Source organism: Panthera uncia (genome assembly GCF_023721935.1).
Source record: "Panthera uncia isolate 11264 chromosome E2 unlocalized genomic scaffold, Puncia_PCG_1.0 HiC_scaffold_20, whole genome shotgun sequence".
In the NCBI taxonomy this organism is placed as follows: domain Eukaryota; kingdom Metazoa; phylum Chordata; class Mammalia; order Carnivora; family Felidae; genus Panthera; species Panthera uncia.
In genome coordinates, this window is record NW_026057589.1 from 19,039,655 (window position 1) to 19,053,108 (window position 13,454).

Sequence of the window (13,454 nt, forward strand, 5' to 3'; positions counted from 1 at the left end):
GCCAGCTCGCCGCCCGCCCGCCGCCCGCCGGCCCCTCCCCTGCCGGGCGCCCCCCCAGCCCCACGCCCCCCCACCTTCCTGGGCGGTGGGGGGGGTGCGGGCCGCCGCTCGGGGGCCCCGCCGCCCCGGCAGCCCGGGACAGCCCCCTTTCCCCGCCCCCGGCCCCCGCCCCGGCCCGGCCGGCCATGGATCTGACCAGCAGCTCGGGCGGCGGCGGCGACCCCCGGCAGATCGAGGAGACCAAGCCGCTGCTGGGGGGCGACGTGCCGGCCCCCGAGGGCACGAAGATGGGCGCCGTGCCCTGCCGCCGGGCCCTTCTGCTGTGCAACGGGATGAGGTACAAACTGCTGCAGGAGGGCGACATCCAGGTCTGTGTCATCCGGCACCCGCGGACCTTTCTCAGCAAGATCCTCACCTCGAAATTCCTGAGGCGCTGGGAGCCGCACCACCTAACGCTGGCCGACAACAGCCTGGCGTCCGCCACGGTGAGTCGCTCTGCGCGGCGGCGGCGCGCCGGCACCCCCGCGCCTCGCCTCGGGGCCGGGAGGCGCCCCCTCCCGCCGCCGCCCCCTGCCCGCCGCTGCACCTGGAGCCCGGGGCCTGCGGGGCGCCGGGGGTGTCGGGCCGGCCCGGGGGGCGGGGAGGGCGGGGGGAGCCCGGTGGCCCCCCCCTCCCCCTTTGCTGGCCTGTGTTCGCGGCTGGCCGGTGCCCAGCGGGCGGGCTCGCGGAGACCCTCTGAATTCTGCACAGGATGTGGCCCACCCCATCCTGGGCGTCTGGGGACCTCCCGGATGGGACCGTGGGATAGACCCGGGCTGGGCCCCGGTGGTGGTGGGGGTTCCCTTTCTGAAAACCCGCGGCCCATCTGGATCTGCCCAGGAAGGGAAAACAAAACAACCAAAAAAAAAAAAAAAAAAAAGAAAAAAAAAAAAGAAAAAGAAGGAAAGAAAACCTAACAACCTCGAAACCCCAAAACCCAAAGAATTTGCACAAGCAGTGCCTCTCTGGGCTCTACTGTCTTTTTTCCTGCCCAGGCTGGTAGGCAAAACCGGGTGCTTCCTTTTCTGAAAAATCTCATTTGCACGTTGGGAGGTTGGAAGTGGAGGGGGAGGGGATAGGGGTCCCGGACTGCCTCCTCCCCACCAAGGGGAGGTCAAGTGAGTGGAAGCTGGCCTGTGGGGGCCCTGGTCTTGCATTGTCTGCGAAGTGTGTGTGTATACGTGTTCTTTGTTGCTGGCTTTATTTTGTTATTGTTATTGTTTTAAATATATGGCTAGGACTGGGTCAGCTGGATGAGAGGCAGGGAAGTCCTGGATCTGTTTCCGAAATCAAATCTGCAAGGTGGAGAAAGACATCGGTGGTGGTGGTGGTGGGGTCGCAGGGGGTGGGGGCGGCAGGCAGGAGCCTGAACAGGATGCTTTGTGTTTTGAAACAAGGGCAGTTTAAAGCCCCAGCTCTGCTTGGGCCTGAGCCTTGCTGAGGGGATCCCGTCCTGTGTGGAGAGGTGGCAGGTCTTCCCCAGAATGCACACTCCCCCTGGGGCAGCTGCGATCCTGTTTACTAAGCACAGTGGGGGGAGGGGGGGGTGGCCGTGGTGGCTGTGGCGCTGGTGGCAAAATTCAATGCCTGCCCACACCTGTGCCAAGAAAACCCAGCCAGGAAACAGGGTGTCGCTTACATGGCATGTCACAAACGTGTAGCGTGTGTGGACATTTCCCCGGCATCCATGTTCCCTTGGCAGTGTGTCACAGGCCGTGACACATGCTCCAAGGAATGGGGAGGGGGAAAAGTTACCAGAAGAAGCCCTACTCCTCGAAACCACTCCCCCCTCCCGAAAGCCCTGAAGCACACGAGGACTCTTATTCTGAATTTTGGGTCCGACGTGCCTGGAACACCTATTTTTTTCTTTCCTGTGGGCAGGTTGGTGCAGTACCTGCAGAGACAGCTTCCTCACACAGGATCGCTGGTTGCCGTGAAGCGGTTCAGGCCCGGTTTCAGGCTCATGCATGTTCCCAAGCCCGTCCGGAGCCACAGGCCTCGGCATTTGGCTTTTCATTTGATGGAGGGAGAGCCTCAGAAAATTCCCCGGCACGCAGCCTTTCAGGTTCAGGGGAGGAACCGGTGCCCTCCAGTGGTTCCCTGCCTGGCACCAGGAGCCCCCAAATCTGGCTTCAGAATTTCCCCCTGCTTCAGGGGAGGCATTGTTGTTTTTCTACCACTCTTCAAAACGAAGGGGAGTTGGGGGTGTGGGGAGGAAGTGGTTGAGAGGCACAGTGACCCTCCGTGGGAGAGGCCAGGAGCGCGTGCTCAGCGGCTGCTGGCCATGGTCTGGGGGAAGTCAGCTTTGGAGGCGCTGGGCCGCCACCCCCCTTTGATTGCTCAAGAGGTATGTAGCAGAGAGAGGAAGGGAACAAAGGCTGAGGCTGGGCACTGGTTTCTTAAGCAACCGGAGGCCCCAGCACCACCTTCCCCAGCACCACCTTCGCCAGCCGAGGTGGACGGTACCTTCGTAGCTTGGGCCTCTCTGGAGAGGAGCTGTGATTTTTCAGGACGGGGGACTGAGGGCCGACCACAGAACAAGATTTGCCTGAGCAGAGCCCCACTCTGGCATTGGAAATGTGGAAGGAGGAACTATGAGCTGGCGTCTAATGGGCTGGCGAGTCCCCCTTCCTCCGCCTGCGGCCATCAAGCCCTCTGGGCAGAGGGTGTCCTTAAATTCTGCCATGGTGGGCTCCAGTGGGGTGTAGGGCTGTCCGTGCCGCGGCCTGTGAGCGTGGAGGGCGCCGCCGAGGGCAGGCCGGCTGTGGGGGCGGCCTCCAGGGTAGAGGTGGGGTTGCCACTGCACCAGGGACTTTGTCCCGCCATGAGACACCTATTTGGTGTCCGGGCCCTCGGGAAGCAAAGCAGCCCCTGAGGGGTTTCCCTGAGGCCTGGGCGTTATGTAATCTGTCTGCATTTTCTAGTGTGGCCCAAGCACGCTATTGAGACAAATGAAACAAAGGTGAATTTGAGTGTAGTTCTCTACAGCAGCAAGCCCTGTGCAGCCCTGTGGCTCTGCAGAGTCCCCAGGCCCCGGCCCCCAGCTGCCGACAGGCCAAGTCTGTTCCCTATCAGGTCATATCCTTCCATGAAATGTACATCATCCGTATATTAAGCCGTCTGCACAGCCCAGCTCAGATCCATCTGGCAGTTATCTGGTTAATCGTGTGGGCTTCAGGAACAAGACTCAGAGTGATTGATCTGGATTCAAACCGATAAACAAACCAAATACACTGCTGCCCAAACGTCTTTGGAGTCTGTCTACACTGATCCAATTAACTGGCTCGTCGTCAGAGATAAAGGCTTCCGGCACCACAGCTGCATCAAGCTAGGGTTGGAAGCACACGGGGGGCTCCCAGCCCGCCTGGTAGGCAGCTCCAGCCGGGTGCACCCCTCAGGCGGACCTGTCTTGATTCCCTGTCGGGGAGATGGGCTCGGCGTCACCCCCTGGCCCGGCTGTAAACTTTGCCTTCTGTGGGGTCAGGTTGGAGCTGGCCCCTGTGCCAGTCTCCCGGGCCAGTTACTGATTAAGTCCTTGTCGAGCCAGCGGTGTGCCTGACGCGGCCTGTGACAGCGCAAGGGCCTGATGCACTCTGCGCTCCAGACTTTGGATCCCCAACGCTCATAAACAAAGAAGGAAACGCAGAGGCGACCGCGACCTGGCTGACGTGTGAGGGGTGATTGGGATGTGTCCGCCCCCTCCCTGGGGTGCACATGACCACACCTGGGGGCCTGCTCAGGCTGTGGCCTAGACGTGGTGCCTCATTCCCCTTTTGCACCCCTGGGCTTCTCACTCCCCCGGCCTCCTTGGGCCTTTCGTGGCTGCTGATCGTCGTGTGGGTTTTAGCCAACGGCCGGGAGTCCTGCCGCAGCAGCCGGGTCCACAAGACCAGAATCCATTTTGCTGTTCTCACGTGTGGGTTGAATCTGATCACCTGCTAGACGTGTTTGTCCGCTGGAAGAGGGCTTTTGTCTGTGGGCTTTGTTTCCTCTGCTCCGAAGAGGCACAAATAAGGCTGCCTACCTTTGCTCTCACCCGAGTTTATTACTGGCAGCACATGCCATCTCAGAGTGGGTCCGGTCCGGAAAGTCATCTATTCGCTGGCCAAACACGATGGGGGTCGGAGCACAGGTGACGGTGGCCTTCTTTATTTTCAAGCCTTAATTTATCAGTGACTTTTTTTTTTTTTTTTTAAACGTTCTCCACTCTGCTGCCCCCATTGAAATGTTTCTGGGAAACATTTGTCACCGAAAGGAAAAGAGAAGTCACCTGAATCCTTGTCGGTCTCTTTACTCTGGTGTTCTCTCTGCGGCAGCAACCTCCTGAACTCGGAATTTGTTAACCTAAGCACCTACTGGGTGTCTGGTGCTGAGTGGAGGGCTCATCCCCACGGTGTGGTTTCCGCCTGGGAATTGAAGTCCGTGTCCCCCAGGGTAGCCGCAGGTCCCGTGGGGACGTGTCTGCGTGTGTGTGCACACACGTGTTCATTGTTTCCATCTTTGTTCCTTGTCCTGCTCTTCTGTGCCCATCCTTCCCGCCTTCCGTTTGAGGTTTTCTGCGGCAGGGAGTAAACACAGACAATTCTGTTTTTTTGGTGGCATTTGTCGTAAGATTTTGGAGTATGTCAAGTTTGTTTCCCAGGTAACATGTCTGATTGGAGGGGTCCAGGGGCGGGGGCCAGAGACAGAAGAGGAGAAAAAAATCTAAATTCTCCATAAACAGCAAACTTCTTCTGTGTTTCCCGGGCTGTAATAAATAAATGCATTTCAAGGCGGGAACGGTTTTTCATGCTACCATTTGCCTGGTGCACCCGGGGGTGCTCTTTCCGGCCACGGGAAGAATCGTGCCGGTCCAGGTGGATGCTGTTAAATTACGTGTAGCTGGGCTTTGCTGTGGGGTCAGCGATGGCGACAGGCGTGTGCCACGGGCTTGGGCTCCACGGCCTACACGTGGCTTCTGCTTGGCATCGCCTGCTCCCGCCCCCACTGACTCGCCTGGCGGTGGGAGAGGGCATTTCTGGGGTACTGTGTCCAGTGAGGCTTCGGGGTTAGTCCTCAGGACCCGAGCTGTCTCGGGTTTCCTTCTGACTGCCGGCCTTGGGGCAACAGGGTGGCCAGCCAGGCTTGGCCCCACGTGGATGGTACCCTCTCGGTGTTCTGGTGGAATGGACATTTGAAGTGGTTCATTTATGCTTTCGATTAAAAGATTAAATGAGCTCTAGTGAGGCAGTGTGATAGGGCTTAGGGCATCCCCACCGTGGGACAGAACCAACCTGGGTCTTTTCACATGGAACTGGGGCCGAATTCTGTTACGGTTTTCCGGCTGTGTGACTTAGCACGTTCCTTTCTCTTGGTGACCTTGCTTTGTCTCCATCTGGAGGGTGGTATGAACGTACCTGATTTGTAGGGTTGCTGTAAGGATTACAGATAATTCATAGTCGCACCTGGTAGGACGGCCACGCCAGGTAGGGATGTGACCAGGGGCTGGTCTTCCAATTCACGTTTTCTTAATCTCCCTGAGAGAGCTTCGTGAAATCCTGTGCACATGGAAAGGACCGTTGCGATTTGAAAGTGGGCAGTCTCCAGAGAAAAGTCTTCTGAGGTGAGCAGTGCGTTTGGGAAAGTTAGGGGTAGTGAGCAGATCCGATGTGTACGAAGGCAACAACATTGGTGAAAGTAGTTTCAGAAAAACTCAGGAGCACAGTTTGGTTTCTTTAAAAAAAAAAACAAACCAAAAACAATTCCCACAAAGCTCTTTTTTTTTTTTTAATTTTTTTTTTTACATTTATTTTTGAGAGAGAGAGTGAGACAAAGTCAGAGTGGGGGAGGGGCGGAGAGAGAGGGAGACACAGAATCCGAAGCAGGCATCAGGCTCCGAACTATCAGCACAGAGCCCAATGCGGGGCTCAAACCCCCAAACTGCGAGATCATGACCTGAGCCCAAGTCGGAGGCTTAACCGACTGAGCCACCTAGGTGCCCTCCTCCTTTTTTTTTTTTTTATTTAATCGAAACAATAATGCTCCCATCAAATAAATTCAGATAGTACAAGGCATATCAGGAAAAATACAGCTTCTATCTTACTTCATGTCCCTGTGGCGCCAGTTCTCCTCTTAGTAGGCAAGCCCTGTTACTGATTTCTTACAGATCCTTGCTGACCATTCGGCCATTTGCATACCATTCTGGGCCGTGATTGGTCATCGGACAGTGTATTTGGAAGATCATTCCAGATCTGTGTATACACAGCTGCCTTCCTCTTGTTCACTGCTGCGTAGTGCTCTGTTGCACAAGCGTCGCGTGAGGCTAGGCGACCGCCTCCCGTTGCTGGATGTTTAGGTTAGACCCAATCTTTTGCTGTTGGAAACAAGACACTTGCCATTTTTGTTCAGTGGAGTTTGTTCCCGCTTTGATAATTTGAATGTTTTTTGCTTCTTCGGTGGGTGTTAAAATATTCAGTCCCAGAATGCTTTGCGGGAAAGAGCTGCCCTTCCCTCAGAGAGGGGAAGGAAGGCAGTGTTGCCTGGGGTCATTGCTGCCTGCAGGCATGCTTCCATCTGGCTTACGGTCACCAGGTCACCACCGCAGGAGAGTCCGGCCCCCAGGGCCCCCACCGGGAGCTGAACACAGGTGAGCAGGGGGCTCTGAGCTGTCACGCTGACCTGTGCCCTGAGGACAAGAGTCAGCTTGGCCCTGGCTGGCTGTTTCCTGCTCCACCTGAGAGCATCGTTTTTTTTGTCCCCAGACTTCCTGCTTCCCCAGGATGGGAGCCAGGCCGCCCAGCCCCGTGGTAGAGAAAGGGAGGAAGTGAGAATGTCTCTTCCCCACTCCTGGCTCTGGTGACAAAGCACCCAGTGAGTTCAGCAGGGCGCCAAGGGAGGCGGTGCACATTCGAAAGGAAGCTTTGCTGACATCAGCAGAGCCGTAACCAAAGGGTGGTGAGGCGTGTGTGTGTGTGTGTGTATGTGTGTGTGTGTGTGTGTGTGTGGTGTCCCTGTGTACTGAGGCAAAGGAGAAAACAGAAACATTTCTGGTGCAGAAATTGGTGCCTGTGTTCAGTAGCCATTTCTTTATACCTGCCACATGCGAAGCCTTTGTATCCGCGTTGGGGTGTGTAGTGAGGTGCCTGGAGGAGACCAGCCAGACCCTGTGCGGTGGTCGCACAGGTGAGCTGGGATCCCCCCCTGCAACTTCCCAACTGGTGGCTGACCTTGGGCAGGTCACCTAACAGTCTGTATTTACCTATAAAATCCGGATTATGGGGATTTCCTTTCAGTGTCGATGTCCTTGAGGTTAAGTGAGGTAAGGCCTGGCAGTTCACGTGTTTATCCAACAGGTAAATATCGCTGCTCTAGGCACTTTAAAGAAAACAAGACCCTGCCTGCCTGGAGTCTGGCTGTCGGTGGGGTGGGCGAAGACAATAAACCACCAAGCAAGGAGATATAAAATCTGTGTGGTGGTGACAGGGGTCCTAGAGAAAACAGAGCAGCCAGGGAGGTGTGGCGTTTAGAGCTCGGGGACTGGCAGTCTTGCTGCTTTGCACATGGCAGTCAGGGAAGGGGTAAGAGCATTCCAGGCAGAGAGATTGGCAAGTGCAAAGGCCCTGAGGCTGGATAGTACTTAGAAAACACCTAGTAAGGTGGCTGGCGTTTAATAAATGCTGTACAGTTGTTATTACCCGCACCTCCTAGGAGCTGTTATCATCTATTAAAAGATACTTATGAACACCCAGAATCTGCTGGGTGTTGGGCATACAGAGAGCTCCCAGCCCCATGGAGCTTTCATTCTGGTGTCTCTGTGTGTGTATTTAAGCCTGGCTCCCTCTCAATAGATAGTGAATAGGTTTGGAGCAGTGCTTTAAGAGACTCTTAAATCACAAAGCCCAGCAAAACGTCAAAACCAGCTGTCTTTGTCATACTGAGTTACAAGGGTCCTAGGACCCAGGACGTACTAATCATTGAATTTGCCTCCAGCATCTTGCTGGTGAGGATGGGGGTTAGTGGTGAAGAGAAGTATGTCGCCCAAAGACCCTTACGAATGACTCAGCACCAAGGCTGGGATTCACACCCAGAGCTCCTGCCTCCCAGCACCTTCCGGTGCCTTCCAGAACCTTCCAGTGCCTTCCATCTTCATTTTTCCTTGGACCTTCTGCTTTCAAGCCGTTATGAGAAATGATATGATCGAGAAAGCACATGAGCAGATTAGGCTGAGTAAACTCACTCTGGAGGCAAGCAGAAGAGCTGGACTCTCCAGCCCCTGGGCAGGTGGATGTCCAGGACTCAGGCAGGGTGGCAGATGTTTTCCTGGGGCCAGGCTGCCTGGGTGCAGCTCAGGTGGGGTCATCAGGAGAGGGAAGGTAACACCGGAACTTGTAGTCGCTTCCTGGGTGTCTTGAGTCCAGCCCAGGCTCTTAAAGGCCTGGAAAAGCTGCAGACAGGAGTGCACGATGTGGAGAAACCCAGGCCGGGCCCCTTCGCTCCCCGTTTGGCTCACTGTCCGGGTGAATGTGATCACCAGCATGCGCCAGTGAGAGGCTCAGCCATCCGTGTGGACGGCGCCGGGCGTCAGTCGGGCTGGGCTGACAGCCGAACAACTTGCCCCCAGATCTGGGTGGCTTCACACAACGTGGCTTACTTCTTACTCTCACCAGTCCAGTGGGGATTCTGCCCTACTGGACGTGGACCACGTGGGCACCTGGCTTCTCCATATTGTGTCACTGGCCATCCTCTCCCTTCACCTCCCCCCAGGGCCTCACTGAGTGGGAGATGGGGAGAGGGAGAGAATGCCAGGCAGTGCCATTGGTAGGTCGGGTCGCTGTGTTGGCCACAGCTCTGTCATGTGACAGCCCCTGAGCTCACGGGGGCTGGGCACTGGAGAAAGGAGGACCCCCACCAGGATTGCAGGTCACGCAGAGGCTTTCAGGGTACCGGCTGCAGAGCCGCTTCCCTGGAAAGGAAGTTCAGCACCATGGGCTCTTCCGGCTCCTGGGTTTGAGCTTAGTGGCAGGTCAGGAAGGTTGCAGTCTTCTCTCTGGTGGGGAATGAGATAGAAGCAAACCTATTGCAGGGAATGGAGCGATGCATTCATGATTACGATGACGTTTATTGTCTCCCTACTGTGGGCAAAGAGGTTGAGTTGAGAGGCAAAGGCAGGTCTGCCCTCACACGTTGGGTATGCGTGTCCGTGAATACGTGTCTATCCATTGGATATACGTAAAATTATTTCAGGCTCTTGCAGAGACATCTTAGTTAAGAATCAGCAGGCATATCGATTTAGCGTTTGCCGGTGTTCGGCAGACATTCCTTCGTGAATTTGTCAAGTGAGTTCAGGGAACTGGTGTTGGAAAGCGAATGCCAAGTATTTGTAAAGAGTAAGCACCAGGTACTAAGTTTGCGAGCTGAGTACCCGACACGGTGTGTGCACATGGGGCTTCCCGGGTCCTCCGTTTGCCAATGGGTGCTCCCTGGTAATGTGCTCCCAAAGTGAGTGCTCCCTGGTACTGTGCCTGCAGGGTCAGACATCATCTTTGCCCCGTAAGCCTCCCTCAGATCGGGGTACGGTAGAAACTGTGATGTAGTGTCGAACGCAGCACATTTCCTCAGGGGGTTTATGCCTTGTCCTGCTGTTTGGAGGGAGGAAGAAGAGCTCGTGGTTTCAGGAAGGACTTTGTAGGAGAGACACATCTAGATAGATAGGCCCAGGATTGGGACTGGCAGTGATGGAGAGGGGGGCCAGGGCTGGGAAGGGGCAGAGGGAGAAGAAAGCCAGGAGAGAGGGGCCGGAGCCACCGGGGCACATTCTGGGCGGTCTGGGCCATTCTCCCTGAGTGGTGGGCACCACAGAAGAGTGCAGGAGATGAAGGTGGAGGCGGGACCACTTCCCAGAGTGGGGGCCGCGGGCGGGGGCCAGGAGTCGGGGTGAAGTTGGTGCTGGGTTCCCCAGCGCTCGTTCAGGCCAAGAAGGCCCTGGTCGCGATGCAGAGAGACGAGGCACCAGCTGCCAGGTGGGCGCCTAGGATCCATCCCCCCAGGTGGAAGCTTCAGGATTGCGGGGATCTGAGTCACCAGGGCCAGGGGTCCGTCACAGCGGGGACCATGGTGGCAGCCGCTCTTGAGCGTTCTTTTGCCAGGTGGTTACATCCGTGATCCCCGTAACAGCCCGGCGACATACTGTTCCTCTCTCCGGTTTATAGGCGGGGACGCTGGGGCCCGGCGTGTCGGCAGACATTCTTTGCCTGAACGGATGGATGAGTGAGTGAAGAAATGAGCCAGTGAGCCTGCCGCCAGTTGTGGGCAGGGCCCTCCCGTGGAGAGGGAGGGGAGAGAGAAGAGATGTGTTCGGACCTCCCGCTCTCATGCCATGCCTGCGCCGCTCTCTCCTCCAGGGCCGCCCAGGCTAAACGAGACGGCACGTGCAGCGGACCCGTTTGGCATGCGGCGTGCACGGCTGGCCTCAGGGGTGGACACAGGCCCGAGGGTTCCTGGCCTGTTGCCTCGCCCGTGAGGCTGCGGGGCTCAGCCCGCCGGCCTGGAGCTCCTGATGGGCTCCCATCAGAGGCCTTTGGTACTTTCCAAACCCTCGACCTGAAACTTCCCCTGTCAGCTTTGGCTCCCAAGGCTCCCCTTCTGGAACCTTCCTTCCTGGAAGGAAGTGGGGGGGGGGGGCGTGGGGAAAATGAAAGTGCTTGAACTGTCCCAGTGTTTTGGTGGCTCCCGGGCTTGGGGAGCCCAGCAGGGTCAGCCTGTGGCACCAGACGGATCAGGACAGGGTGGGGGGACTGCAGGACAGCAGCGATCATTTCCTCCCACATGCTGAGTCCCTTCGATGTGTTTGTGCGTTTATCCTCACTCCAGCCCCTGGGGTTCCAGTTTATAGATGGAAATGGAGGCCCTGTGAGTTTCAGGTTGTACATCTGGAACCCAGATGGCCTGGATCCAGAGCCGAAGACCCTCTCCTCCTGCCATGATGCCTCCTTGCTGGGCAGTGGGGACTTGCTGTCAGCAAGGCAGTGATAACAACAGCCAGTGCTTATTCAGCGCTTATGTTCTGAGCCCTTTGTGTACGGGAGCTTATTTAGTCCTCACGATGTCCCCAGGAGGTGTTGCTATTATTGTCCCCATTTTCCAGAGGAGCAGACTGAGGCCCAGAAAGATGAGATCGCTACTTACCCAGCTAGTAATGGTGGAGCGGGGGTTTGAACCCAGGCCGTGTGGTTCCAGGGCGTGACTGCGCGTGTCCCATGAGCAGGGCTCGAGAGCAGAGGGTCAGAGAGACCCAAAATGGCCAGGCTGGCTCCATTCTCGGAGGCCCTGGAGGGCCTTGCAGAAGTGGGGAAGTTGTGTGTGGACAAAGCACATTGTGTCACCCTGGGGGTGGGGGAGGGGGGTTTCAGCCCTCTCCCTGTGGACCTGTCTCTAGAAGGGCTGTGGCGGACTTTTGCTTCTTACCTGCCCTGTGTTCATCTGGGGATAGTGGACTCAGCCTCTCAGCGCCTCGCCTTCCTCGCCTGACATGGCCTGGCCTCGAGGAGCTGCCCGTCAGAGCTGGCTGTGACGACCTGCCTACGGCGATCGTGAAGTCCAGGGTCCACTGGGAGCGCATGCCCTGCCCTGCCCTGCCCTGCCCGCCTTCCGGCTCGACTACCCTGCGCCTTGGTGCTCTGGCACAGCACCTCCTCCCCTCTGCCTCGGTGGTGGCCACCAGCCCCTGGAGTCTTTTCTGACCCCCAGTTGCAGTGAGGGCTCGCTCTTCCACAGCCGGCTGCCATTTGCTTCTTTGCCTATCAGTCTTCTCTACTGGCTCTTCACCTCTGCCCTTGTGAAGTGCAACAAAAATAATCACACAGGGATGATCTTATAAAATAAGCAAAAAATTCTCCTATGATCCCAACCTCCCAGAAGTCATGCATATGAACGTTTTGGGGTGCAGCCACCTTTGCTTTTTCTAGATGAGTGCGTATGTTACCTGTGGGATCCTTTGCACGGCGAGCAGGGGATTAGGTCTTATTCATAAACACTAAGCCATTTTCATACATTATCTCAACGGTGTTTCCTCTTCGTCCCTATGAATGTTGGGGCCTGTATCATTCTTTGTGGTGGGGGCCATCCTGAGCATTGTAGGATGCACAGCATCTCTGGTCTCAGCCCGCTAGATGCTCCCCACAGTTCTGATGGCCCCAAATGCCCGCCTACATTGCCCCGTGTCTCCTGGGTGAGACCCCGGGGCAGCTCATTTAACATCCTATCTACCCCTGCGAGCTTCTGTGTGACAGAGTGGACCCTGGCTGTGGGCTGGCCTGTGGCAGAACTGTGAGCCTGTGTTCGTGCCCCAGTCCCCTTGCTTCTTCAGAACCTGCCACGGAGATGGTGAGGAAGAACTTTGTGGGGGCTGCAGGCGCCCAGATGCCTGGCCAAGTGGCGGGGCTCTCCCGCAGGGCCTCTGGAAGGAAATCCTGCTGGCCCGAGCTTAGCAAGCTCCCCACACCTTTGATCCCAGGATCGCCCCCCTGCTGTGCCTGCCTGAATGACTCAGGACTTCAGAGATCTGGGTTGTTGAAAGGAGAATTGCCTCACGCCAATAAAAGAAAGAGAAATTAGCGTTAGAAAGTTTTGGTGTGAGGAAAATGATTTTGAAGCAACCTTTGTGAAGTAAAGTGTTTTTGGGGGGCAGGGGTGTGGAGAGGAGAGGGAGTGGGCTGGTGGGTGAGCCACCGGCCTGGTGTCTCTTCCAAGAAGGCCTTCATTTGCTTGACTCAAGCCCCACCCAAGGCCATGCATTGTGTACCCTTGCTTTTTGGATCTAGTTGAACCACGGCACCAGAAAAGGTATAAAAGGGATGTTTCTGGAGTATGTCTGGGTCCTGTCAGCAGGTGACCTTCAGGAGCCAGGGGCTTAGGTTAGAGAGCATTGCCAAGAGCAGAGGTCTTGGGGCCCTTCTAATGCCCCGGTGGTCAGCAGGGTCCCCTCTGGGCCAGGAGAGCCAAGCCCTGGCTGGATCTCAGACCCCACCCGGCCGCCGCAGGCCCTTCTCAGCTTTGTGGGCAGCTCTGCTTGAAGGAGTCTGTGTTGAGGATTGGGGGTGGCACCCCCCGCGACACCCACTTTGAAACCCGTGGTGGAGGTGGAGACGCCAAAGACAGCCCCCCCCCGCCCCCCCCGCCAGGTCAGTCCATTCCTAACAGGCGCCCTCATCGTCGTCAGGCAGTGTGGTTACAAGCGCTGGCCAGTGTGGTTGGATCCAGACACTGGATATTAGGCCATGTGACCAGTGGTGGTGTGACCCAGTTCTCAGTTTCTGCATCTGCAAGGTGGGGACAACGGTAGCCACCTCCCAGGCTATCCTGAGGGTAAGGGAGATAGTACACGGAGGGCTCAGAAGAGTGCCAGCGTGTAGCGAGTACTCAGTAAATGCCCGCTCCGT

At 56.8% G+C, this 13,454-nt stretch overlaps 1 protein-coding gene across 2 annotated transcripts in view; it reads left to right on the top strand.

Moving 5' to 3' along the window:
* The first annotated feature begins 6 nt into the window (after positions 1-6).
* CMIP (c-Maf inducing protein) overlaps positions 7-13,454 on the top strand; it is a 230,840-nt gene continuing 217,392 nt past the window's right edge. For both annotated transcript variants that reach the window (XM_049622507.1, XM_049622506.1), the window contains exon 1: positions 7-485. In XM_049622507.1, coding sequence (XP_049478464.1) covers positions 186-485 — 300 coding nt within the window. In that variant the 5' untranslated portion in view covers positions 7-185. The remainder of the gene's footprint in view (positions 486-13,454) is intronic.